The sequence below is a fragment of the Balaenoptera physalus genome, assembly GCF_965194825.1.
Source record: "Balaenoptera physalus genome assembly, chromosome: 1".
Taxonomy (NCBI): domain Eukaryota; kingdom Metazoa; phylum Chordata; class Mammalia; order Artiodactyla; family Balaenopteridae; genus Balaenoptera; species Balaenoptera physalus.
The window spans coordinates 160936347-160963608 of record NC_138882.1 but is presented as its reverse complement, the minus strand read 5'-3'; the positions used below and the strand labels follow the sequence as shown (position 1 = coordinate 160963608).

Sequence of the window (27262 nt, the reverse complement as noted above, 5' to 3'; positions counted from 1 at the left end):
GGTTCTTATTGTGATTGTAGGATGTACTTCATCAAAAATCATCAGGGAACTTTGAGGAACAAGATTTCTTACTCACAGGTCCTGGAGGGTACAGAGCAAGCCCAAGGGCCACACAGTGAGGCCATGGGTAAAGAGAGAGGTGGACCTGGGGCTCTGCCTTTATTAGGGTTTGAAAGTGGGGTGTCTAGGGTTTTGCGAGTTCACTATTTATTTATTTAATGGTCATTTAGCCATGTGAGTGAGAATTAGGGCACAGGAAGAGAAAAGTGGGGTCACTCAAGAAGTCAGTTATTTAAGTTATCCAGGACTTTCTACAAAAGGGGTCTTCAAGGGTGGGGACGACTTAATTCCTTGGCAGGTTATTTGGCTGGTAGCTGTGTCATACAACTGGCAATATGTTTATTCAAGATGGATGTCCTTTGAAATAGATGCCTTGAGACTCAAAAGCTTAATATCAGGCACTTACCCTACAGTATCTAAGGAAGTAATCAGAGAGGAACACCGACTTACATGCAAGAATATTTAGTCTAGTGTTACCCCTAACTAACAAAAATCAGAGACCACTTAAATATTCCTATAGTAGAAGGATAGATAAACTAAATTCTGGTATATTCATAGAATAAAATATTTTATTTCCATTAAAGTGATGTTTTAAAATAATAATGGTATAGGAAAATATGCATAATGTTAAAGCAGTTTGCCCACAGCCTGATTTTTGTGCATCTGGGCTAATTAACATCCATAAGTAGTAATGAGAGCTGGAGTGCATAACCAACCTTTTGCTTCCTCTGCCTGATCTCATTCTGTATGATTTCTCCAGGGGGAGACTGCCCACTTTGAGTATCTGATGTACCCGTTACACTCAGCGTCCATCACTGGTCTAGCTACTTGCATCCGCAAACCCCTCATTGCCACCTGCTCTGTGGATCGGTCTGTTCGCATCTGGAATTACGAATCAAAGTAAGGAATGAAAGGCTTTGCTACTGTGATATGCACGATTTCAGTTGTTAAATTTTCCATGCGAATTATTTTAATTAGAGGTTTGAAATTTTAATTACTTAGAAGCTTTCAGTTGGAAAAGTTTTTTCTTTAATCAAGTCAGTCAAGCTACCTTATTCTCTTTACTATTCACTCCTGCATGAGCTAGAAAATCACTTTATACTTTATTCAGTACTTGCTACGTGCCAGACACTATGCTTGGCACAAGGGACATAAAGAAACATCCCAATATCTCCCGTCCTTACGTACCCTCCTGTGTCCTTCTAGCTTTCCCATCCCCTCACCCCCACTAGACCTGCTTTTTGTCCCATGGAGCTCTCCAGACCATTGATTCGCCCTTTGAATCCAGATCACTGCCCCAACCACCTTCGGCTCCCAGTGATTTTTTCCTCCTGGCATAGCTTCCTTGAGAATCTCCAGCCTAGATTGGCCCCATAATGTAACTTCTTTGCTCTTGTATATAGCTGCTGGGGCTGCTGGAAAAAAAATTGTGCAATACTTCTGATTTGGAAATCTAAATGGAGCTGTGCCTTCCACATCTCTAGAGAACCCCATATTCAGTCCCCCTACTTGCCATACTCATTGCTGGACACTATCCCCAAGTAACCAAAATCTAGAAAAAGAGGCACCAATAATTGCAAGTAATAAAGTATCTCAAACGCTAGGATAAAAATATGTACCAGATACAATGGAGGACTTGAGGGACTCAGTGGGCTAGACTTATATTCAATAATTTATCTTTTTCACAGCACCCTGGAACTATTTAAGGAATACCAAGAAGAAGCTTATACAATCAGCCTTCACCCATCTGGACACTACATTGTAGTAGGGTTTGCTGACAAACTACGCCTTATGAATCTACTCATTGATGATATACGTTCTTTCAAAGAATATTCTGTCAGAGGGTGCAAAGAGGTAAGAACTGCTGGAGATAAAGGTCCAGTTTCTTGGAAAGCCAGAGTTGAAATATCAAGAACTAGCACAACTGGGGAGGTAGGACCAAAGACTGTCTTAGAGAATTCTGGTGGCTTAAAAAGAAATCCAATTCTCCCACCAAACTTATTGAGTATGTTGGTTCTATCCTCTTTCTTTTATGCCCACCAAAATATATCACTGAACCAAACCATGTGAGATCCCACCTGTGATCAGTCCTCTCTGTGACTGTGGAGTAATTTTTTTTTAAAATCCTTAAAAAGAAAGTTATCACAGAATCGGAGTCACAGCTGGGAAGGCGAGTTTGGCGATTGGGAGGGGCCAGGGAAAATGAGCAACAGGGAGAGACAATAGCCCATCAGATTTCCCCCTGAGGTGACTTGTGGAATCAAGACAGTGATTTGAGGAATTGCTCCCCTGTTCTGAAACTTCTTCTGCAGACAAAATGAGGGTTCTATTCTCTGATCCAAGCACCTTCATGATTCGTGCATGTGGTAGCGTCAGCATCTTGGCCAATATGAGCTACAGGAATAGTGAAAGTGAAGATGTCAGCCACTTCTCAGTCCTATTTGCACCTTCCCCTGATTCCCAGTCCTACACGTGGTTTCACCCTGAACTCAACTGTAACCTCCAGATAGACTACTCTGTCTTTCATTCTTGCTCTCTTCCTGTATTTCCTGGTAGTGTTGCTTTAGCAACGGAGGTCACCTGTTTGCTGCAGTCAATGGGAATGTGATTCACATTTTTTCCACCACCAGCCTGGAGAACGTCTCGAATCTGAAAGGACACACAGGGAAGGTAAGTGAGTGAACAGTGTCCAAGGAAACAAGGACACAGAGCCAAGCATCATGCTAGCCAATGGGGTATAAGTGAACAAAAGAGAAGTGACTCCTTTCCCTTGAAGGTCCCTGTCTAGTTGGGGGAAATGACAATAAAACAAATACACAGACAGATTTAAGTACTAACTGTAGTAAACTCAGTGAAAGAAAAATATGGGTTGTTATGAGAGGAAGTGATGAGGAGTGGGCATGATGAGGGAAATTGGGATGTTCACAAAGGCTTGGTCCTAAGGAGTGGGTCGGAATTAATCAGACAGAGCTGGTGGGGAAAATCATTGCAGATAGAGATCCAAAGACCCTGGGCTTCCCTGGTGGCACAGTGGTTAAGAATCCGCCTGCCAATGCAGGGGACACGAGTTCAAGCCCTGGTCCAGGAAGATCCCACATGCCGCAGAGCAACTAAGCCCGTGTGCCACAGCTACTGAGCCTGTGCTCTAGAGGCCGTGAGCCACAACTACTGAGCCCATGATCCACAACTACTGAGCCCGTGTGCCACAACTACTGAAGCCCGCACACCACAACTACTGAGCCTGCGTGCCTAGAGCCCGTGCTCCGCAGCAAGAGAAGCCACCACAATGAGAATCCCACGTGCCACAACCAAGAGTAGCCTCCTCTCACCGCAACCAGACAAAAGCCAATGTGCAGCAACAAAGACTCAAAGCAGCCAAAAAATAAAAAATAAACAAAGACCCTGAGATGGGAGATTTCTAAGGGTATAGGAGGAACCATCTGTGAGGCTGGAGCATAGGTATCAGGAATGAAACTGAGATTGGTGAGGTTAGCAGCGACCCAAGTTCATGGAACCTTGTTCATGGAAACTTGTAGGCCTTTTAAGGATTTTATACTTTATCCTTCTTGTTCCATGAAATCATTGAAGACTTTTAGGACAGGAAATGATATGACCATATTTGCATTTTAAAAGATTACTTTGGCTGCAGAATAAAGATTGTATTGAAAAGGACGAGGGTGGAAATGGTAAGGAGATTGTTATCTACATGATAAATGATTAGTATTTTAGACCAGGATGGAGGTGGTACCAATAGGAAGAAGTGGATGGATTCAAAAGATATTTAGAAAGTAAAACCAGTAGTTCCTGAAGATAAAGTAGATATGGAGCATGCAGAAAAGGGAGAGACTAAAGATTTGAAAGGGTAAGAAGTCAGCAGATGAATTTGGAGAGAACAAGCAATGGGAAAAGAAAAGCATTCTAAGCAGCAGGATGTGTTGTAGATGAAGGAATGGGAGTATAGAATAGGATGGTGGTTTGTGGTTTATAGGGCACATTTAAGGAGTGATAGAAGGAGGAGCTGGAGAAGTTTGCTGCACCACGGAGTGTGTATGCCATGCCAAGGAATTGAACATTAGTCTGTAGGTGATGAGAAACAACTGGAAGGATTTAAGAAAGGAAGTAATGGTATCAGAAAGATAATTCTCCAAACAGTGTTGAGGATGGATTAGAGGGGAGGGAAGTTGAAGTGAAGGAGATCAGCTAGGAAATGAGGGTGAAAGAGGAGCTAGGAACTAAACCATGGCTTTAGTAGTAGGGACAGAGAGAAAAAAGATATTAAGCTCCATTTTGGACATGTTATATTTGATGTGTCCAGGAGTGTGATATGAGTGCAGAGGTCAGAAAGAAGTCAAGGCTAAAAATTCCAATTCAGGGGATTAAGTGGTAGTCAATAGAAGTCAGAGGCATAGATTGGATCACCAAGGGCTCATGCGGAATCTGAGATCTTGGGCAGGAGATGAATGACCAACATTTAAGGGACTGGTAAAGAAGAGAGAGACTGCAAATGAAGGTACAAAGAGAACCTGGAATCGAGGAATTGTATCAAAGAAGCCAGGGAACTGGTTTCCAAAAGGATAAAGTAGTCAGTGGTATTAAATGTCAGAGAGTGGGATGTGAATACTAAAAAGTGACCACTGAGTTTAGCAATTAACAGGTCATAACCAAAAGTGCTGTTAAGCACAAGCAGTACTGAGAGTTGCTGCGCTTCCTCAGCCCCAACAGTGTGACTGTGGGGATGCAGAGGAAAGCACACCAGGTGAATGTGATGCTCTTTCCAGGACCATGCACACCCCCATAGGAGGCCCTACCTCACCAACCCAGAAGAGCAGCCATGTTTCATCACTTTACAAGAATTTATAATACTTGTCTCCAACCAGGGATATGTGTTAGGCTTACATGTGTAATACTGCAAGAAAAAACAAAAACAAAAGAAAATATAGACGGAGCATGCAGCTAAAGCCATGCATACAGGGAAATTTATAACATTAAATACATGTATTGGAAAAGTGAAAAAGATGAAAATCAGTGACATAACCATCCAGCTCAATAAATTAGAAATAGAACAGCAAATTAATTCAAAGACAACAAAAGAAAGGACATCATAAGGATAAGAGCAGGAGTTAATGATACAGAGAACATTCACACAATAGAAGATCATCAAAGCCAAAACTTGATTTTTTTTTTAATTTTTATTTTTTTTACATCTTTATTGGAGTAGAATTGCTTTACAATGGTGTGTTAGTTTCTGCTGTATAACAAAGTGAATCAGCTGTACATATACATACATCCCCATATCCCCTCCCTCTTGCGTCTCCCCTCCCACCCTCCCTATCCCACCCCTCTAGGTGGTCACAGAGCACTGAGCTGATCTCCCTGTGCTATACGGCTGCTTCCCACTAGCTATCTATTTTACATTTGGTAGTATATGTATGTCCATGCCACTCTCACTTCTTCCCAGCTTACCCTTCCCCCTCCCCATGTCCTCAAGTCCATTCTCTACATCTGCCTCTTTATTCCTGTCCTGCCCCTACGTTCTTCAGAACCTTTTTTTTTTTTTTTTTTTTAGATTCCATATATATGTGTTAGCATACGATATTTGTTTTTCTCTTTCTGACTTACTTCACTCTGTATGACAGACTCTAGGTCCATCTACCTCACTACAAATAACTCAATTTTGTTTCTTTTTATGGCTGAGTAATATTCCATTGTATATATGTGCCACATCTTCTTTATCCATTCATATGTCGATGGACACTTAGGTTGCTTCCATGTCCTGACTATTGTAAATAGAGCTGCAATGAACATTGTGGTACATGACAAAACTTGATTTTTTGAAAACACAAAATGAACAAACCTTTAGCATAACTGATTAAGGGGAAAAAAAGATAGAGAGAAGATATAAGTAACCAATGTGAGGAATGAAAAGGGGATATCACTACAGGTCCTATAGACATTTAAAAAGATCATAAGAGGATATTATGAACAACTTTATGCAAATAAATGTGAATACATAGACGAACTGCCAAATTCCTAGAAAAATTGAGTCTGTAATTTAAAACCTTCTGACAAAGAAAACTATCACTGGAGAAGTATATCAAATTTTAAGGAAAACATGACACTAATCTTGAAAAAACTCTTCTAGAGAATTAAAAAAAAAAAAAAAAAAAAGGAAATACTTCCAAAATTGTTCTAGGAGGTCAGCATAATTGTGATACCTGTCAAAGACATCACAAGAAAGGAAAATGATAAGCCAGTCTTTTGTATGAACATAAAAAGTCCTACATAAATTATTATCAAACCAATCAAGCAATATATTAAAAGGATAATACAGCATGACCATGTTGATTTATTCCAGGAATGCAAGGTTATTTTAGATTTTGAAATCAATTAGTGAATACCACATTAACATAGTAAGGATGAAAAAGCATATGCTTATCTCTATAAATCCAGATATAATAAAAATCTATACCATTAACATGCATTCATGATTTTAAAAAACAAACTAAAAATAATGGGGAACTTATTTTATTATAAAAAAATTTTAGGTACTTTTAAAAAATATTTTATTTATTTATTTGGCTGCACCGGGTCTTTAGCTGTGGCACGTGGGATCTTCGTTGCAGCATGCGAGCTTCTCTCTAGTTGTGGCGCATGGACTCCAGAGTTCACGGGTTCAGTAGCGGCACACAGGCTCCTTAGTTGTGGCACACAGGCTCTAGAGAGCACAGGCTTTTTGCCCTGCGGCATGTGGGATATTAGTTCCCTGACCAGGGCTCGAGTCGTGTCCCCTGCATTGAAAGGCAGATTCTCAACGACTGGACCACCAGGGAAGTCCCTAAAAATCTTATATAAGACATTTACAGGGACTTCCCTTGTGGCGCAGTGGGTAATACTCTGTGTTCCCAATGCAGGGGGCCTGGGTTCGATCCCTGGTCAGGGAACTAGATCCCACATGCATGCCACAACTAAGAGTTCATGTGCCACAACTAAGGAGCCTGCAGGCCACAACTAAGGAGCCTGCCTGCTACAACCAAAGAGCCCACGTGCTGCAACTAAGGAGCCTGCCTGCCACAACTAAGACCCAGTGCAACCAAATAAATAAATAAATATTTTAAAAAAAAATAGAGGTGCGGCCTGGAGAAAAAAAAAGGACACAGAAAACCTACAACAAACAGCACGCTTGATTATGAAATTATGAAAGCATTCCCTCTGAGATAGAGGGCAAAACATGATGCCTTCTGTTAGCCTTGTACTGAGTCCTATCCAGTGCAATAAGGCAAGGACATGAAATATGCATTAGTCCATGGGGCTGCCATAGCAAAATAGCACAGACTGGATAGCTTATAAACAACAGAAAATTTTCCTCACAGTTCGGAGTGTGGGAAGTCCAAGATCAAGGTGCCAGCATGGTCAGGAGAGGGCCCTCTTCCTGGTTGCAGAGTTCTTGTATCCTCACATGGTGGAAGGGGTGAGCTAGCTCTCTGGAGCCTCTTTTATAAGGGCTCATGAGGGAAGCAGTCAGGACCTAATCACCTCCCGAAGGCCCCAGCTCCTAATACCATCATCTTTGAGGGTCAGGATTTCAACATATGAATTTTGGGGTGAGGAGGTAGCGAGAGACACAGACATTCAGGCCATAGCAAAATAAAAGGCATGAAGGTTGGACGAGATGAAATAAAACTATCACCACAGACATAATCGGGTATGTTGCAAATTCAGAGAATTTGCAGATAAACTATTAAAATTAGTGAATCTAAGAATATTGTTGGAAATAAGATTACTATATTTAAGTGCATTTTTACATGATAGTGGAAAACAATTAGAAAATGCAATTTAAGAGGTAGAGCTGGGACTGAGACATGGCTAGGTAGAGCTAGGACTGAGATGTGGTTGACAGGACGGTAGTCATGGGAACAACCAAAGAGGTAACCAGTGGGTCAGCAGGTTTGTTACTTATAAGGAGATTGAGAGAATCCATTAACGTATTGGAGTTCATGGGAGCCAGTCTCTCTCTATTGGAGAAAGGAGTTACAAATACGAAAAGGGGAAAAGGCTAGAATGTTTTTATTTGGTTGTTTTGTTTAGTAACTTGGCTGAACTAATTCTGAGAAATCTTTTTTTTCTCCTGCACAGTCTCTGTTCCTACTGAGATTGAGTAGATTTTCCTGAACGAATGTTTCTACATTTGCTGCATGCCCTTAGGACAATTTCCAAAGACTTTAAATAACTGTTTTTATCGTTTTTAACAGTTACCTTATTGTGTGGGGGGTAGGTCAGCTGAGGTACTTACTCTGCCATCTGGAAGAACCCTCTGTCTGTGCGATTTGTGCACCTCCCTGTGAATAGATAATTATTTCAAAATAAAAAGTTTTTGTAAAACATAGCAATGATTGATTGTAGCATTAGAGGAGCTATTATGATTCCGTCTTTACACTCATAAAGTGAAATGGAAATGGGAATGTTTCATCTTCAGTATTTTGCAAGCATCTGAGAAAATAGAATGTTAACTTTCCCACAAAGCTATGATTAGTGTTTACTGAAGGGCATGTACCAGGAAAGGACATTCTGCCTCAGTCTAGTGGAACACGTAAGAAGTTATCCTCCTTTCCATGAGAGGCGTGTGTGTGTGTGTGTGTGTGTGTGTGTGTGTGTGTACACTCCTAACTGGGTATGTCTTCATCCCCCATAGATTCGTTCAGTTGCGTGGAATACAGATGACAGCAAACTGATTTCTTGTGGCACAGATGGTGCTGTATATGAATGGAATCTGTCCACAGGAAAGAGAGAGACAGAATGTGTGCTCAAGTCCTGCAGCTACAACTGTGTTACCATCTCCCCTGATGGCAAAATCATCTTTGCTGTTGGATCAGACCAGACTCTCAAGGAGATAGCAGATTCTTCAGTAAGTCTGCCCCTGTCCCTCCTCTGGGCTGCTGCCCTGATCTGCAGAAGAAGAAACACAGAAGCCTCCTGTGTTTACAGCAGAAAGGGATGGAAAGGGGGCCTGTGAGAACAGCGTCCCTTCTTCATGGGATAACACCTGGCTCCTCATTCCTATAGGATCAGCTCAGTAATTGTTACTCCTGGAATTTCCTGCCCAGCGTCCAACTGACTGGGTTAAATTGTGGGGCCCTTTTCCATTTCTACTTTGCTTGCTGTCTGTAACCTCTCCCCTACCCTCCAGGGATGGGGGTCAGCAGCATCTCTAAACTGTGCTCTAACCCTTGATCTGCACCTGCTTTCGTGGGGTAAAAACAGAACTCTAGTTATTGCTACCACCTAAGCTTGCTACCATATTTGTTTGGAAATCCCCAAACTACTCTGAAATTTTAGAATTAGCACGTTGGCTCCAAATAGTTGAGGGAGGAGAGAAGAGCTCAGCAAAGACACTTCCTGCAAATGTGGCTGTGTCCTTCTCCACAAGCCCAGCTGAGAGTAGGGTGTCTCTCCAGTGTGCCCCCAAGTAGCTTGGTCCTGACTCTGTGGTGGCTTCCACAGTGCCGCACCAGAACAAAGCTCCTTTAGGGCAGGGCCATGGTTCACACGTCTTGGTATCCCTACTAGCTAGCACAATGCATGGCCCACAGCAAACATTCAGTAAATGTTTGGTGGCTAGATGGGTGGGTGGGTTGATGAGTGAATGAAAGAGCAAAGGAATGAATGAATTCCCTGATAGAATAGTTTTTGTTTATATAATGGACATTAATAAATGTTTGCTAAATAAACTTAGGATCCACATCCCATTCTTAGTTTGAGATACATGGTTAGAATAGCAGTCAAGAGCATAGTCTTGGGAGCCTGACTGCCACCTAGGAAGTGGTTGAGTTGAGGCAACTTACCTAGTATCTCTGTGACTGTTTCACCATCTTTAAAGGGTTTTTGTGAGGATTGGATGAGTTACAACCTGTAAAAGCCATAGAACACTGCTTGGCACATGCTTTATGAAGGTTTCCCTTTTTTAGTATTATTCCTAACTCCTAGAGCTGCTTACTCATCGGTCAAGCAGCCAAGAAATATTTAGTTTGTGCCCCTAATGTGCTGGACGGTATGCCAGATGCTACAAGAAATGGAAAAAACACATTTTTAAATCCAGAACTTGCCCTAATGTTGCTATTAGAAGCAAGGAGGAGAATGACATGGGGACAGTGGGTACATGGCTCAGCCCCTCACCCTGAACAGAGCTGGCTGTGTTCCAGGTTCTTCGAGAGATGTCAGCATATGACGTCACCTACACAGCTATCGTCATCTCCCATTCCGGGCGCATGATGTTTGTGGGCACCTCGGTGGGAACCATTCGTGCGATGAAGTACCCGCTGCCTCTTCAGAAAGAATTCAACGAGTACCAGGCCCATTGCGGTCCTATCACCAAGGTGAGGGCAACCGCCTCCCCTAGGGCCCAGTCCCAGATCCAGCTCTCAATAGATCCACCTGGTCCTGCCCTCCGCATACCACCTTCATCCCTTCAGTCTCCCAGCATCTTTTCTCTCCCTTTATTTATTCATCCAGCCAAGTGTTCAATAAACGTTTATTGGCTCTTAATACTCTTTGTTTAAACTACTCCCAGGAATTTGTTCTAGGAGGTAATCAGAGATGCACCTAAAGATTGAGGTGCAAGATTGTTCATCATAATATTTCACATAATTATGGGCCATTCGAGAGATGTTATAGGCCCCCCGACCACAGCTGTCCTCTACAGGCCAGTGCCCTCATGTCCCAGCTGCTGAGTGTTGGCTACTGAAGGCTCACAGCTCTCCTCGTCCTCCACAGAGTCGCTCTGGACTAAAAGGAGTCATGGCCCGGGAGATGAGCCCCCGCCCGTCCCTGGGGGTCATAGCATGAGCACACATTTGTAAATTGTCCTTCCGTTCCTCCTTGTAAAAAAGCAGTGTCTATGTATACATGGGCTCCTGAAGAACAGGCACTGGGAAAATGTGTTCTCTCTCCCTCCTCGCCTCTCTTATCCCCAACTGAACAATACCAACACCTGAGGTTTTTAATTATGTCCCAAACTCTATACTGGCTTGCCTGCAGACACCATCTTTACTAGGAAAGGCTTTTTCATTATAAACTGGAACATTCCTGTACTGAGCCTGAGTCTTGGGTCCAAAGTAAATTACTCTCACAAATTCCCCCCTTTTGCTTCAGAGCTACTAAGTTTTGTGGATAAGATGTTTACTTTTATGATTATAAAAGCAATACATGTTTATTTTAGGAATAAAAATCTTCATAATAGCATTATCATTAATATAGTGATGCATTTTCTTCTATTTTTTTGTGCATATGCTTTAAATAAATTAAGACCATACTGTATGTATGCTCTTGTAGGCTGCTTTTTTTAAATTTATGCTCTTGTAAGCATTTTTTGTATGACTAAATATTCTTCAAAAGCATGATTTTAGTAGCTATTCAAATATCCTATCACAATGATGGAACATAACTTATTTAACTCTTCTCTTACAACTGGGCATTTAAATTATCATGAATTCATGAATATCCTAGCCTATAGATTTCTCTGAGCATCTCTGATTATTTTCTAAGGCTAAATGCCTAGGCAGAGAGCGAATCCTGAGGGAAGGAGCGTTGCCATTTTTAAGGTTCTTGACACATATTGGTGATTGTGAGAGGACAGTTTCCGTAGTTGATTCTTTACTTTTCACTTTTTATTTTGAAGTAATTATAGATTTGTAGGAAATCTGAAAGATAGCATCAAGGTCCTGTGTGCCCTTCACCCAGTTCCCCTCAATAGTTACATCTAATGTTAACTACTGTACAATGTCAAACCAGAAAACTGACACTGGTACATTATGTGTGGGGTTCTGTATCATTTTTTCACATAGATGCATAAATGTATGTAACCACCACTGCACGCAAGACACAGAACTATTCCTGCACCACAGCAGCTCCCTCATGCCACCCTTCATAGTCACCCAACACCATGCCTCGTCCTCAGCAACCACTAATTTGCTTTCCATTTCTATAATTTTGACATCTTGAGAATTTTATAGAAATAATCATACAGTATGTGACCATTTGAGAGGAGCTTTTTTCACTCAGCATAATACCCTTGAGCTCCATGCAAGTTATTTCATGTATCAATACTTTATTCCAGTTTTGCTGAGTAGAATTCCATGGTAAGGATGTACCATGATTTGTTTAACCATCTACCTCTTGTGGGATATTTGATTTTTTTTTCCCCAGTTTTGGGTTATTACAAATAAAACTGCTATGAACAATTATGTACTGGCTTTTATGTTGACATGTTTTCATTTCTCTGGGGTAAATGCCCAGGAATACTATTGCTGGATCATATATTACAAGTGTGTTTATTTAGTTTTTTAAGAAACTACCAAGCTGTTTTCCATTCCTACCAGCAATGCATGAGAGATCCAGTTTCTCTGCATCATTGCCAGCATTTGGTATTATCACTATTTTTTATTTTAGCTGTTCTAAGAGGTGTATAGTGACATCTCATCATAGTCTTAATTCACATTTCCCTAATGGCTAATCATGTTGAACATCTTTTCATGTGCTTATTTGCCATTTGTATAACTTCTCCAGTGAAATGTCTCTGTGTCTTTTGCCCACTTTCTAGTTGGATTATTGGGTTTTTTTACTGCTGAGTTTTGAGAGTTCTTATATAGTGTACATAATAATTGACTCTAAAGATTCCAAAGCCACAGAGAACATATACATAGTCTTATTCTTTTATTCGTTCCCAGAAGCCCGTGAGGGTTCTTGTCTCACTTCTTTTCTAAGATAGAGTCTTCCTCCCCAGGAGGCTGTACCCAGGCATGGAGGGAGGGCTCGCACAACAGCTGGCTCAGTCCTGCTCTCCACGGCCTGCGAAAGCCTCCTGTCTGTGCTCTTTCACCTCAGATGTCGCTCACCTTTGATGACCAGTTCCTGCTGAGCGTCGCCGAGGATGGCTGCCTGTTCACCTGGAAGGTCTTTGATAAGGATGGTCGGGGAATCAAGCGAGAGAGGGAGGTGGGCTTTGCTGAAGAGGTGCTGGTTACCAAGACGGACATGGAAGAGAAGGTAAGAATTGGATCTAGTGAAGAGGGACATGAAAATTCCGTACCAGGCTGCATCCAAAGTCCTGGGACCGGCACAGAGCCCTTCTCTAGCCCGGCTTCCCCTGTGCCCAGCACAGACCCCCACAGCTCCCTGTACATGCCCACCCACGCCACCGCTGCTGCATTCTGTTTCCTCCCCACCCCCACCTGTCCTTCTGCCACGTGATCGTCTTGACTTACACTGAGTTCTACTTCTAGCCTGTGACCTATCTTTCCTCTCCTACTCTTTGAGGGCAGGAACCACGACATATAATTCGCTTGTATGACCAACAGTTTCCAGCTCGTGCTAGGCGTAAATAAATATTTACATAAATATTTCCGATAAATATTTACAAAATTAAAGTGACAACCTTGTATATTCCAGTTGTATCTGTGAAACTTAATAACTGCTGGTATCTGGAACCTTCTTTAAAAAAAAAACAAAGATATTTATAAAACAGTCCTGGGGCTTCCCTGGTGGCGCAGTGGTTGAGAATCTGCCTGCCAGTGCAGGGGACACGGGTTCGAGCCCTGGTCTGGGAAGACCCCACATGCCGCGGAGCAACTAGGCCCGTGAGCCACAATTACTGAGCCTGCGCGTCTGGAGCCTGTGCTCCGCAACAGGAGAGGCCGCGATAGTGAGAGGCCCGCGCACCGCGATGAAGAGTGGCCCCCGCTTGCCGCAACTAGAGAAAGCCCTCGCACAGAAGCGAAGACCCAACACAGCCATAAATTAATTAATTAATTAATTAATTAATTAAATTTAAAAAAAAACAGTCCTGAAACCCACTCCTCTCAATAATAAAACAATAACAGTAATAATAACCAATCACCAACTTTTTTTTAGGTTAGCCACGAAGCAGACACTATGCTAATTACTTTATAAGTATTTTCTCATTTAAATCTCCCAATATCTCTATGGAGAAGATACTGTTGTTTTCCCCACGTTTCAAAAAATGTTTTTGGAGAGGTTGGGTGACGTGTCCAAAGTCACTGAGCTAATTAGGAGTAGGCCCAGAGTTCCGATCCAGATTTCATCTGGAGCCCACTCTCCTAATCATGACCTCGGAGCGCCTTCCCTCCTGTTGATGCGGCTAACAGTCCGTTAAGATGTGTTTTGAGCGCTCTGAGTGCTGCGCTCCCCGAGGGAGAAACCGAATGGGTGGTAACCTCACAGGGCTTGCAGAGGGTGCACAGCTGCGAGCTCACTGCTGTTCATCCAGAGTTTAAAGCGTATTCACTGAGTACCTACTGTGTGCTGGTCACTGTGGATGCATGTGGGAGAAGACAGGATGGGCCCTGTGATCAGGAAACTCACAGTCAAGTGAGAGACAGAGACAAGCGAAACCAACGGGACCACAATGCCACAGTGGCCCCAGAGCAGGATGATAGGCCCCTGGCGATTGCTGGAGAGCCCTCCTAGAGCTCCCTGGAACTTTCTTCAGGAAAGGGAAGTGGGAGGAAAGGCTGAGGGAAAGCCTGTGAGAGTTAGGAGTCTGACCTCCTGCAGGCAGGCAAATGTGTCTCCTCCTCTTCCTTCCTCCCTGTTTTCTCTCTTCTTCCCTGAGAGGAGGGGAAGACACCAAGTAGAAGACACCAGGCTGCACCAAAAGCCGGAAGTGTCTGGGCTGACTCCTGACCTCAGCCCCCAGCCCCCAGCTAGGCCTGACAGCACGGCTGCCAAGCTGGAAGTGACTAGTGTATGTTCCGCTCACTTCTTGAAATTCCCTTCTCTCTCGGGCTCCAGACCACACCACATCATTGCCTGTGTGCCTCTCTGACTGTTCCTCCCCACCTCCCTTCCTGGCTCTTCCTTCAACTGGCCTTAAAAGCCACATTGCCCAGAATTCCCAGCTCTCTCTTTTTCTTTACATTCTATGACATTCTATGTAACTATCGTGATTTACCCAGTCATTCATTTATTCATGCACCTACCTAGTATTTGCAGAGAGATGTGCTATGTACCAGACACTGTGCTAGGTCTGGGATTACAGAAATGAAAGACATAGATGGTCCTGGGGCTTATATCATGGGAAGAGGTATAGGTAAAATTTTACAAGGGAACCAAGTGTGTAATGAGTGTTATGAAGGAACTGTGCTGTGGGAACACTGGGAAGGGACCCTGACCCAGGCCAGCTGGTGCCAGAGGAAGTGAGCCTTGAATGGAGCCTCCAGAACAAGTTGGAAAGGGCCTTCCACCCCGAGGAATGAGTGGGTGCAAACGGACGAGGGGGGATGCTCTGGGGAGGCTGCTGCCAGCTGGTGGGGCTGGAGAGTAGAGGGGGTGCCGGAGAGAAGCATTGCAGGTGAAACAGAGAGATAGTGAGGGGCCTTTGACACCATGTTTCAGACTTTGGGAATGGTTCCTAAGGCCCCACTGATGATCTAAGTTAGGGGATGACTCAGTAGATTTGTGTCTGAAGAGACTGCTCTGTAGCAGCAAAGTGGAGAAGGATGGAGAAGGGCAATGAGCAGGTGCTTCCAATGCAACTTGTCAGAACCAGGTCATTCCCACCAAAATGTGTCCCACTCGTCCGCGGCGGGCCCCCAGGGCCATGTATTCATCCGATACATATTTGTTTAGTGCCGGTCCCGTGCTGGGCTCCCAGGATAAAGCAGTGAAGCAAGACAGGCCAATGCAACCCTCAAGGAATGGTCTGGGCCGGGGAGACGGTCTCCATCCACAGTCCTCTCACTTCACCCCACAACCCATCAGGCACCACGTTCCCTAAAATCTCTTTCTCTGGAATCTTTCTCTGGAATCTTTCCCTTCTTCTCTGCTCCCCACCTCTGGTCAGGCCCTTACCATCCCCCACCTGAACTATGCAGAACCCCCCCAACCAATGCATCCGCCTTCAGTCCTTCTCTACCCTAGCCTGCGTGCACACTCCCTGGCTTTGGGCACTTATCACAATTGGTAATGTTATGTCTCCTTGGCTGTCTCAGTAGACTGTAAGTTCCATGGAGGCAGGAATCATGATTCAACAAATATTTTTCGAGTGCCTACTCTGTGTTCGGCACCGTTCTAGGTACTTGGGGTACATAAACATACAAAACCAACAAAGATCTCAGCCTTCTTGGAGATTAAATTCTAGTGGGGGATGAAAACAAAAGACCATAAAATAATAAGTAACATTTAAAAGTGCCAAGATTTAAGGGAATAATAAAAAAAGTAGAGCAGAGTAAGGGGGTGGGGGGAGTCAGAGGTGCCGGGAATGGGAAAAGGAAGGAAGCAGGATTAAATCATGTGGTCTGTGTAGACCTCACTGAGGTGACATCTAAGCATAGTTGAAGGAGATGTGAATTATTAGCATACTGCCTGTTGCACAGTGGAGCTCACTGATTACGCGTTTTGAGGGTAGAGGAAGAAGCTCATATTTCTCCTAGTGTCTGGTCTGTGTGTCTTGTGCAGAAAGATGACACGTGCGTTGGAGGCTGAGCAGAGCTGTAGGTCTCAGAGAGCTCAAGGCCACGGGTTTAAATAGTCTGATTCACCCGCACTGTGATTGTTGTTGATTCTGTGTCCTTCTCCCAAAGGTTCAGGTTATGTTGGAGCTGAAGACTCGTGTGGAAGAATTAAAAATGGAGAATGAGTATCAACTCCGACTAAAGGATATGAACTATTCTGAGAAGGTTAAGGAGCTAACGGACAGGTTCCTCCAGGAAATGGAGTCCTTGAAAATGAAAAACCAGGTCTGTTGAACCAACAACGGCAAATAACAAGAAATTTCCTGCTCACTCAAGACAACTGGCACACGCTCAAACAATAAGACATATGATAATGTGCGATTTTAAAGCATAGTTGATAACATCAGAAATGCTTACAACAAAGTGCTAAGTGGGGAAAAAAAGCAGAATATAGAACTCTCTATAGTGAATGCTATTAATGATGTAAAATAAATACACATAGAATGATTTTTAAGAAAATAGCTAACAGTGTGATTATCTCTGGAAGTTGGGATTGTGGATAGTTTAAATTTGGTTCTTTATGCTTTTCTATAATTTCCAAATTCTCCACCATGAGAATATATTACCTTTGTGGTCAAGAGAAACTTATTTAAAAGCAAAATGAAAAGTAACAAGAAAAACAAAGTATGGAAAGAGAAGAGCTAGCAGAATATTGACCTCAGAATTGTCAGTAGGTTAAATAAAATTAGTCTAAATTGGCTTCCTTGGTGGTGCAGTGGTTGAGAATCCGCCTGCCAATGCAGGGGACACGGGTTTGAGCCCTGGTCCAGGAAGATCCCACATGCCTCGGAGCAACTAAGCCCGTGCACCACAACTACTGAGCCTGCGCTCTAGAGCCCGCGAGCCACAGCTACGGAGCCCGCATGCCACAGCTACTGAAGCCTGTGTGCCTAGAGCCCGTGCTCTGCAACAAAGAGAAGCCACCACAATGAGAAGCCCACGCACCGAAAAGAGTAACCCCCGCTCGTCGCAGCTAGAGAAAGCCTGCACACAGCAACGAAGACCCAAAGCAGCCAAAAAATAAAATAATTAATTATTAATTTTTTAAAAAATAGTCTAAATGGGCTTCCTGTAGTTAAAGATGGTCCAAGACTCTCCCAGAATGATTTCTCTGTTCTGTACAAATCTGCCTGGCCCTTCACCAGAACAGCCAGTTTTTTGCTCAAGTGATATTTGTTCTTTTATGTTATCTCCATGGGTCTAAAAACACCCTGGCAGTTAATTTTATTATTTCATTCATTTAATCAACAAACATTGGTGCCTTCTGTAATCTGAGCACAAAGTTAAATACCTCCCCTTCCTGCAAGGAGCTTTCCTGCTCCATTAAAGAAAACTTTCTTAGAAGCTGATACATTAACATAGCCAAGGATTTCCTTGAGAGCAATGTGCTGACAACAGAGAATTCAAATCAATCCTTACCTTTTCCACCCAAAAATCCATTTGGTGCATGTCCAAAACTGAACTCATCATTGACAAGATTCATTTTGTAGAAGGATCTAAATAGAGATAGTATAGAACTTTCAGAGCAGAATATAATGCAAATAAAAGTGATAGCTTGCATGTTGCTTGTAGAACAGTGCTCGGTGCAAAGTGAGGGCTTGGGAAATGTTTGTGAGTGAAGGAGGCTCTCACTTGTACAATTGGTGCTTCTCATGGTGGTGCTTTCAGCAGATGTGTAGAAATGAGAACATTTTACTTTGTGTCTTAGGTTTTAAGAACAGAAAAAGAAAAGCAGGATGCACTCCATCGTGAACACATGGACGACCTCCTGGAAAAACAGAGCCGGGAACTGCAGGACTTGGGTGAGGCCATCAGTGGAGGCCACTGGGCAGAGGGCAGTTGACTGGGAGCAAAGTCTGAGAGTCCTCCAGATTCAGCAGAAGCCCCAGTCTATAAACAGCCTACATTTATCCCCTGGAACTCACCGTGCTTTTTGCTCCTGTGTATTTACTCACTGATTAAACACAAATTAAACACCTACTGCATGCCAGTAGGAGATAGGAAAAGTGTGGGTTTGGAGCCTGATAGGCTGCCTTGGGTCCCAGATTCACCTGGACTTGCTGGGTGCTCTAGGGAATCACCTAAGCTCACCAAGCCTCAGTTTACTCTTCCATAAAATGGGGGTACTAGTACCCGTTTTGCACACTCAGGGCATTCTTCTTGACCCTGAACCCCCCAAATACCCCTCTGCACTTTCCTGGAAACCTTTCTGCCTAGACGGTGAAGGGAGGAAATCAGGCTGCCAGACAAGACGATGGCGTGGGGGGCCCGTGAGGAAGACAGGTGTGCATTTGTATCTCGCCTGTGGAGGCAGAAGCTCTAGCTGGTGCTGGAAGGGGGCCCAAGGCTGGAAAAGCACCCAAGGCTCCCCTGGGTGTCCCTGAGGCTGATGCTACTGTCCCTCCTGAAATAACCTTCCTTGCTTCTCTCCAGAATGTTGCAACAACCAAAAGTTGCTTCTAGAATATGAGAAGTACCAGGAGTTGCAGCTCAAGTCCCAGAGGATGCAGGAAGAGTATGAGAAACAGCTTCGGGATAACGAAGAGACCAAGAGCCAGGCCCTGGAGGAGCTGACTGAGTTTTATGAGGCCAAACTGCAGGAGAAAACCACCCTCCTGGAAGAGGTACTCGCAGGAAGCCGAGCTGTGCCTGCCTGTCACGGTGCCATCCTGCAGACCTGGCCTGGGAACAGCCCAGAGAGCTGTGGGAAGCCTCGCTTGACCTCCATTTCCTTCCCCACCTTCCTTTCCGAGTGTGTTTCGTTTGGCCTTGTTTTGTACTGTTTATATATTTGTTTCCCTGGCGGCCAAGGGACTCCCTGAGCTGGAAGGTGCTCAGCTTTTGAAACTAAAGTTCCTTGGATAGACTAAGTTCATAACTATTGTTCTCTCCTAACTGTACCTTCGAGCCTTAAGCACTGGGGAGAGCTTTCTAGAAGAAGCCTGTAGAACTGGAGAGGAACAGGAACTTGAACCATGGGAAAGGTGGTTGCCTGAAACCCCTTCATAACGTCTTATGTCTTGCAAGACATTGTAAGCCAGTGAAATCATTCCTGCACTGACTCAACAAACACAGACTGTGTCTTATTGGTTTACCAGCCTGAGTGCTGGGTGGTGAAACGAAGTGAAATATGGGGCCAGGTTCTCAGTGGGTGAGAAAGGCGGTCACACAGGCTGATATTCTTCAAGGTGTAGACGGGACAGTGGGGAATGCAGACACAGAGCACCCACCCTGGCCTGCAAGGTCTGGAAAGGCTGGCAGGAGCTACCGAGATCCAGGAGGCATGGAAGCTGGAATTAACCAGGAGACTGGGAAATGCAGGAAGTTAAGAACATACAGGCAGAGCAAAGTCATAGAATATTCAAGCAGCTGGGTTGCCAAAATATCTCGTTTCCGAAGATAAAGGGAAAAATGAGAGAGGCCAGATGGTGTCCTTTTTGGCACGAAATTCTGGCAGACGTTGCTGCTGACAATGAGAGCCCAGGAGAGTCGTGAAAGTATGGAGTGATTTTTGAAGGGAATGAGGAAGGGAGTGACCAAGAAGAGGACGGGCAGGTCTGTAGCTGAAGGCCCAGCTGAGGTCTGAGAGGCGAATTCTGGCGGCGTTCACCCACCAGGCTGTGTGCTTTTCCACAGCAGGGCTCAGCAAATAGGTGTGTGAGAGAGGAAGGCATGGAGCAGCCCTGAGCCAGAGCTGGGGCTTCTCTGAGTGGTGAAAATAAAGGTCGGCTGGTGACCTGCCACGGGGTCCAGGCCAGAGAGGGTCAGTAAGGCACCAAGAGTCAGTGGAGGAATCAAGACCAGGCGAGGGGATGTGATGAGGTGGAGAGCTGGGATGGCATACCTGGGATCCAACAGAGGAGTCACCTGTGCTCAAAGAGCAGGGCCTGTATTTTAGGACTTCAGAGGTGGCACCATTCCAGGGGGTGGACCTGAGAGTGGGTGCAGGAAGATAAGGGTCAACGCACCAGGAGACGTTCTAGGGTCCTCTGTAACCACCCTGATGATGGCAGGGAAGACGGTGAGTCGGCATCCAGAAGTCTTCGGTGAACAGGGAGGGTGACCAGGCAGTGGGGGATATATAGGTGGTGAGGAGTAGAGGGTGGAGGCCCCGCAGACCTGGCAGAGGCTGAGCTCTGATAGCAGAGGGGGAGCTATGAGATTCCACCCCTACCTGAGCCTGGCCTGCTTCCAGTTCCACGGCGTGAGGAATGTTCCTTCGCTGCCCCGCCCACCTCCCCAGCCCCATTTCCAGCTGCCCTTGTCCAGTGAGGTGGAGCCTCTGGGAGCTTCCTGCACAACCTCTGAGCCCCTGCTCAGGATGGTGCCTCTTCATCTAGGCACTTGTTTGCCCCCTCAGGGGCTCAGGACAAGAGCCAACTCCTTGACAGTTCTTCCCTAACCCTCCCCTCCCACAGGGCTAAGCATCCCTCCTCTGCGTTCTCAGGGCCCCCGGGCCCCTTTTGCCCATGTGGCTTACACAGCAACATCATGGTTTGCTGGGCTCTGCTTTTAGGGTGAATGGATCGATCCTCCCAGAGGGGAGAGAGGCCAGCCTTCCTCCCAGGACCTCTCACAGTGATGACAAGGCTTTTCTTCTTTTGAGTCAGTAAGATTTCAACTCAGAACCTTCCTAGGGAGATTCCTCCCAAGTGCCATCTTACTACCGGCTGGGCTGCTTCTACTTTTTAGCAACATCTCCCAGACCAAGAGCAGGGGCTTGCGGGCCCCTCTAGGCTGCAGTCGGAGCCGACCTGGCCAGGCTTCTGTCCAGCAAGGGTCTGGTGACGTGATGGGCAAAGGGAAGCCTTTCTCAAGAGGCCATTGAGCCCGGTTTTAAACACCTTGTCTCACTCAACCTCCAAAACACTCAGTCCAGGGATGGTACGTGCAGCCTGGGAGAATACCAGGGTCAGTGTGAGAATAAAGCCATTGACTCTACCGTGATCTAAATGTCCACCCCTGGGCAGCAGTGAGCAAGGAGGAGCCCTGCCCCAGTCCCTCCCCAGACTCCACCAGGCAGAGCTCGTTTTCCCAGCATCTGGGCTCTAGGCTTTTCCTCATTCAGCACCGACACGTACCAGATACTGTGCTGGGTGTTCACTGCGGTGGGTGGAGATGTGGCCCTGCCGTCAAGGAGCCTCCGTGTCAAACAGGCATTTACAATATAATGTAAAGTGATGGGGGACGTACAGTGTTCACACGGGAAATGACAGCTGAACCAAGAGCCAGAGGAAGAATAGGAGAGAGCCACGGGAAGACGCTGGAGTCAGAGGGACAGCGGGTATCAAGGCTCAGCAGCTGAGCGCCGTGCACACTGGGGGAACTGAAGTTAGTTCACGCTGGCGAGAGCTTGGGGTGGGAGTGATGGCTGAGGCCAGGGAGATGCACCAGAACTGCCTCCTGAGAGCCTGTGGACCCGTTTCAAGAGTCTGGGCTCTACCGTGAGGACAAGGGTGAGCCAGAAGAGGCTTCCATGTGGGGGGTGGCATGCCCAGAGGCAGGAGGCTGGCTAGGAGGCTGACAACAGTCCAGGCAAGAGAGGACAGGGGCCTGGACAGTGGCAGAGGCATCAAGTGGATGGATTCAAGAGGTGAAAAGGACGGGATTGGTTGGATTAAGGAGGGAGAGGGTGGAATTAAAGATTCACTCATTCATTCAGATACTTATTGAGTACCTACTGTGTGTCAGTGTGTGTTGTACACTGGGAACTCCTGGTGGGCGTGATAGACTAGGGTTTTACCCTCGAGGAACTTACATCTAATGGGAGAGACAATCAAGTAATTCCACAAATAAATATAAAGTTACAAGTGTCACAAGTTTAGTGAAGGAAGGATAGAAGGGGGCTGGTGTCAGTGTGAAGAAGACCAGAAGTGGAACAGGGTCGGGGGGTGTTGGTGGGACAGTGGTTGAAGTGATAGAGCCCAAGGCCTGATCTGTTAGGGAAAGGGGGACAAACAGAAGGACAGAAAAAAAGTGGAAGGGTCAAGGGACCCATGGCCTTGGTTTCCACTTCTGTACTAACACTCAATCTCCCATCCCCGTGATAGGCCTCGTGTGTTCACCTCGTCCCAGGCCCTCTGAGCACAAGGGTGCCGCGTGTCCCCTGTCCCCTGAGCACACACTCTCCCTCTCTCCGAGCCAGGCGCAGGAAGATGTCAGGCACCAGCTGCGCGAGTTTGAAGAAACCAAGAAGCAGATTGAAGAAGATGAAGACCGTGAGATCCAAGATATCAAAACCAAGTATGAGAATAAGCTTCGGGATGAAAAGGAATCAAACCTGCAGCTCAAAGGAGAAACGGGCATCATGAGGAAGAAGGTACCGGGCTGTTCCCGAGAGGCCTGGGGGCAGATCAGGGCCTCACTACAGAGAAAGCATGGGGTGGGCAGACGGACACGGAGCCGGCTGATGGCGGCTCTGCCCCGGGATGACCTGGCAAGATCCCACCTGAATGTCCTCATCTCTAGCAAGCGGGTTCGGAAAGCAGCACTGGCCGGTGTGAGGGTTCCCCCTGCCCAGACAGGCAGACAGATCCTTACCGCATCCTCTGACGGGGTAACCATCGGGGCTCCCCCTCCTCCTTCCTGTTTACAGGGACAGTGAGATTCACCGTGACACTGGTGGACACCCTGGGCTTTCATTTATTGGCAAGTGGGATTTAGAGTTTTCAGAGCTAAACATTTAAAGTGGAAATGAGGTCTTTGGAGGTGAGATAGATAAAGTCTTCGCCTGGAGGTGTCCTCAGGCTCTCAGTGCAGGGATTCAGGCGTGCTCCTGTTCAGACTCTGTGGGTGGGAGAAAGATTGGGAGTATAGGATGCTTAGGTTATAAGACAGGGGAGATGTTTGTAGTCACTGATGGCTGAGTGAGGAGGCATTCAATTCATAGATCCTTATAGAATTGCCAGTTGCCCCGAAACGTTTAGCCTTAGAGAAGCCAAGTTCAAAGCAAGCTCATGTTCTTTCCTATTAGAAATCACACTGCTAGTCAATCCAGGGGGCAATCACATCTTCCCTTCTTGGACATGACTAAGATGGCTCATCAGTTAGGGCCCAATCTCTGCAACCTTGATGGGGCATGGATCCCAGCCTTTCAAGGTCAATGTGGTCATGGAAAACTCTGGATCTGCTGGGGGAACTGGTCTCTCTGGAGCCTCTTAAGGCAGACAGCCCTTCTTCACATAAAGGGATGGGACTGGATCTTGTCGGACAGAATTGTCCCATTTGGCCTGGGAAATTCCTGACTGTCCCAAATTCTGATGCGGAGCTCTTAAAATCTACAGGCAGTCAGGAGGAATAGAGATGAGTTCACAGGCTCTGGTGGTCTCTGTTGTTGCTGTTTTTTCCTCTAGTTCAGCAGCCTGCAGAAAGAGATTGAAGAGCGAACCAACGACATTGAGATTCTGAAGGGAGAGCAGGTGAAGCTGCAAGGAGTCATCAAGTCCCTGGAGAAGGACATCCTGGGTCTCAAGCGGGAGATCCAGGAAAGAGATGAGACGATTCAAGATAAGGTAAAGGCGCATGCTGTGTCCCACCTCAACTCCAGCCTAGATGGACCCAGGCAATGAGGACAAAGCTCAAGAGACAGGGTCCCTGCCTTCCTGGAACCCATTTATTGAACTTGATGGGGGGGTGAAGTGCCTACTGTGTGCTTGGCACTGGGCTAACTGCTGTAAACACGTATTCAATTCCCCCAACAACCCCAGGGACCATGAGCAACCCAGTTGTATAGCTCAGGAAACTGGTTCCGAGGGGTAAGTATCTTGCCCCGGGTCATACAGTTTATAGATGACAGACTTGGGGTAACAACCTGAGTGCTGACTGCCAGGCCCCTGCTCGCCACTGCGCCAGGCATCCCAGGGTGACCATCCCATGGACTGGGGGCAGCTCACCCACCCCATCGCCCATGTGGTCCCCCTGGTCAGAGAGGAACTCCCCTGTGGTTGGCCCTGTAACCACTGGATTCCCCAGAAAGTGGTATCATTTTTCTGGATGGCTTTCTCACAAAACACTAAAACAAACACATCACATTTTGTGAGGCACACCACCTCCATATCCAAAATCTCATATCCTCCTCCTGAGCAAATCCAGGCTCCGTGCCCTCCTCTCCAGCCCTCTGCCATTGCTGCCTTAGTTGGACACAACTCCTGGGTGGTTGAGAACGCAGGTTTCAGCCTAGTGAGCTAGGTTCCAAGGCAGCCTCTGCAATCGGCCACAGGACCTCAGGCAACTAATCCAAGCCTTGTTTCCCCACCTGTGGATGCGGCCCTCAGGGGCTCTGATAAGGATGAAATGAGACAGTGCACACATATCATTTCTGCAAGTGAGCATTTGCGTTTGTATCTGGGCATTTTTTAGGGAGGAACCAAAGCCCTCCACAGATTCTCAAAGGGTTTTTTTTTAATTTAATTTTTATTGGAGTATAGTTGATTTACAAAGTTGTGTTAGTTTCAGGTGTACAGCAAAGTGAATCAGTTATACATATACATATATCCACTCTTTTTTAGATTCTTTTCCCATATAGGTCACTACAGAGTATTGAGTGGAGTTCCCTGTGCTATACAGTAGGTCCTTATTAGTTATCTATTTTATATATAGTAGTGTGTATATGTCAACCCCAAGCTCCCAATTTACCGCTCCCCCCAACTCAAAGAGGGTTTTTGACAAGAAAGAGGTTAAGACCTCTAGAAAATTGCACCAGCCTCCTAACGGGTCTAACGGCCTTCCTTCCCACTTCCCATCTGGGCTCCCTGCCACCACACTCTGTAATTATTGTCACTCTTCCACTTAAAATTCTTTCACACGTCCCAACTGCCTGTGGCAAGGGGCAGCAAAAATTTTTTTCTATAAAGGGCAAGGTAGTAAATATTTTCATCTTTGCAAGTAGTGTGGTCTCTGCCACAGTTGCTCATTTCTGCCGCAGTAGCATAAAATCAGCCTTAGACAAGACATCAATGAATGGGCTTGGCTACATTCCAATAAAACTTTATGAAAACGTGGGCTTCCCTAGTGGCGCAGTGGTTAAGAATCTGCCTGCCAATGCAGGGGACACGGGTTCAAGGCCTGGGCCAGGAAGATCCCACATGCCGTGGAGCAACTAAGCCCGTGCGCCGCAACTACTGAGCCTGCGCTCTAGAGCCCGTCAGCCACAACTACTGAGCCCGCGTGCCACAACTACTGAAGCCCACGCACCTAGAGCCCGTGCTCCGCAACAAAAGAAGCCACCGCAATGAGAAGCCTGCCCACCACAATGAAGAGTAACCCCTGCTCGCTTCAACTAGAGAACAGCCTGCGTGCAGCAACAAAGACCCAATGCAGCGAAAATAAAATAGATAGCTAGTGGGAAGCAACCGCATAGCACAGGGAGATCATCTCTGTGCTTTGTGACCACCTAGAGGTGTGGGGTGGGGAGGGCGGGAGGGAGGGAGATGCAAGAGGGAAGAGATATGGGAACATATGTATATGTAAAAGTGATTCACTTTGTTATAAAGCAGAAACTAACACACCATTGTAAAGCAATTATACTCCAATAAAGATATTATAAAAAAATAAAATAAAATAAAAATAAAAGTTAGGCAGTCAGGAAAAAAAAAAAAGTATTAAAAAAAAAACTTTATGAGAACAGGCGGCAGGTCAGATTTGGCCCGAGCGCTATAGCTTACCAACTCCTGGCCTCCTGGATAAATTCTCAACTCTTTAACCCAACATGGAAGACCCTTGCCTCTCTCCCCTCCTCCCCTCCAGACTCACCTCTCACTGTCCCCATGAACCACCACCCTGACTCACACAAGTTGTTCTCAGCACCCCCAATACACACCACGCCTTCCATGTGCCTCCCTCTTCCACAATACCTGTCACAGTGTAGCTTTACATTTGTTGACACATCTGCTTTCCCAGCTAGTGTGTTTCTCTGTAAGGGTAGGGACTGTGGCGTATTTCTATTTGGAATCTCTGACCTTGGCAAAAGATCTTTGTGCAGTAAATGTGTGGTAATGGATAGACCTACATTCCAACTACAATTGCCTTGCAACAAATTACCCCAAAACGTAGTGGTAAAAAACAACTGTTTTATTATGCTTGCAGATTTTGTGGGTCTGGAATCTGGACAGGGTACAACGGGTTGGCTTGTCTTTGTCCCCGATGTCTGGGTCCTAGTGGGGCCTCAGTTGGGCGACTCCCACAGCAGGGGGCTGGAAGACCAGCATCCAAGGTGGCTTCTTCATCCCCATGTCCAGCCCCTTGACCAGCATGGCTGGGAGGCTGAGCTTAGCTGGGACTGTTGACAGAGCACCTAACATGCTCTCCAGCCTGGAGGTCTCAGTGTAGGAGGACTTTTCACATAGCAGATGGCCTCCCAGAGCACGTGTTCCAAGAGAACCAGGTGGAATCTGCTCGGCCTTTTCCAAGCTAGCCTGGGAACTATGCAGCATCACTTGAGTTTCATTCGTTGGATACAAGCAAACCATAAGTCCAGCCAGATGCAAGGGGAGGGAATTAGACACGACCTCCTGATGGAGAATCATAAGAAGCACGCTCTTCTCTTGTAGAAGAGCATGTAGGACAGGAGATGCTGCCCAGGTGAGCTTTGGAAAACACAGTTGACCAAAACCTATGTCTGAATGGGTGAGTGAATGAATGAAGTTCTGGCACAGAAGCCAAGAAGTCAATGGTTCCCCCTG

The 27262-nt window shown here is 45.8% G+C and overlaps 1 protein-coding gene and 1 long non-coding RNA gene across 5 annotated transcripts in view; one reads left to right on the top strand and one right to left on the bottom strand.

Annotated features, from left to right (window-relative positions):
• Window positions 1-27262, top strand: part of CFAP57 (cilia and flagella associated protein 57) — a 79534-nt gene that overhangs the window by 31388 nt on the left and 20884 nt on the right. For 2 of the 4 annotated variants that reach the window (XM_082424395.1, XM_082424396.1), the window contains 11 exons: window positions 821-960; window positions 1749-1914; window positions 2617-2730; window positions 8750-8962; window positions 10257-10430; window positions 12937-13098; window positions 16653-16808; window positions 18292-18385; window positions 19017-19207; window positions 22729-22902; window positions 23936-24094. In XM_082424395.1, the coding sequence (XP_082280521.1) occupies window positions 821-960; window positions 1749-1914; window positions 2617-2730; window positions 8750-8962; window positions 10257-10430; window positions 12937-13098; window positions 16653-16808; window positions 18292-18385; window positions 19017-19207; window positions 22729-22902; window positions 23936-24094 (1743 nt within the window). Of the gene's footprint in view, window positions 1-820; window positions 961-1748; window positions 1915-2616; window positions 2731-8749; window positions 8963-10256; window positions 10431-12835; window positions 13099-16652; window positions 16809-18291; window positions 18386-19016; window positions 19208-22633; window positions 22903-23935; window positions 24095-27262 lie in introns of those variants that run through there. The other 2 variants (XM_082424397.1, XM_082424398.1) reach the window with 2 other exon arrangements.
• LOC309642666 overlaps window positions 24106-27262 on the bottom strand; it is a 35447-nt gene continuing 32290 nt past the window's right edge. The window contains exon 3 of the long non-coding RNA XR_014253311.1: window positions 24106-24861. This is a non-coding gene — a long non-coding RNA (uncharacterized lncRNA). The remainder of the gene's footprint in view (window positions 24862-27262) is intronic.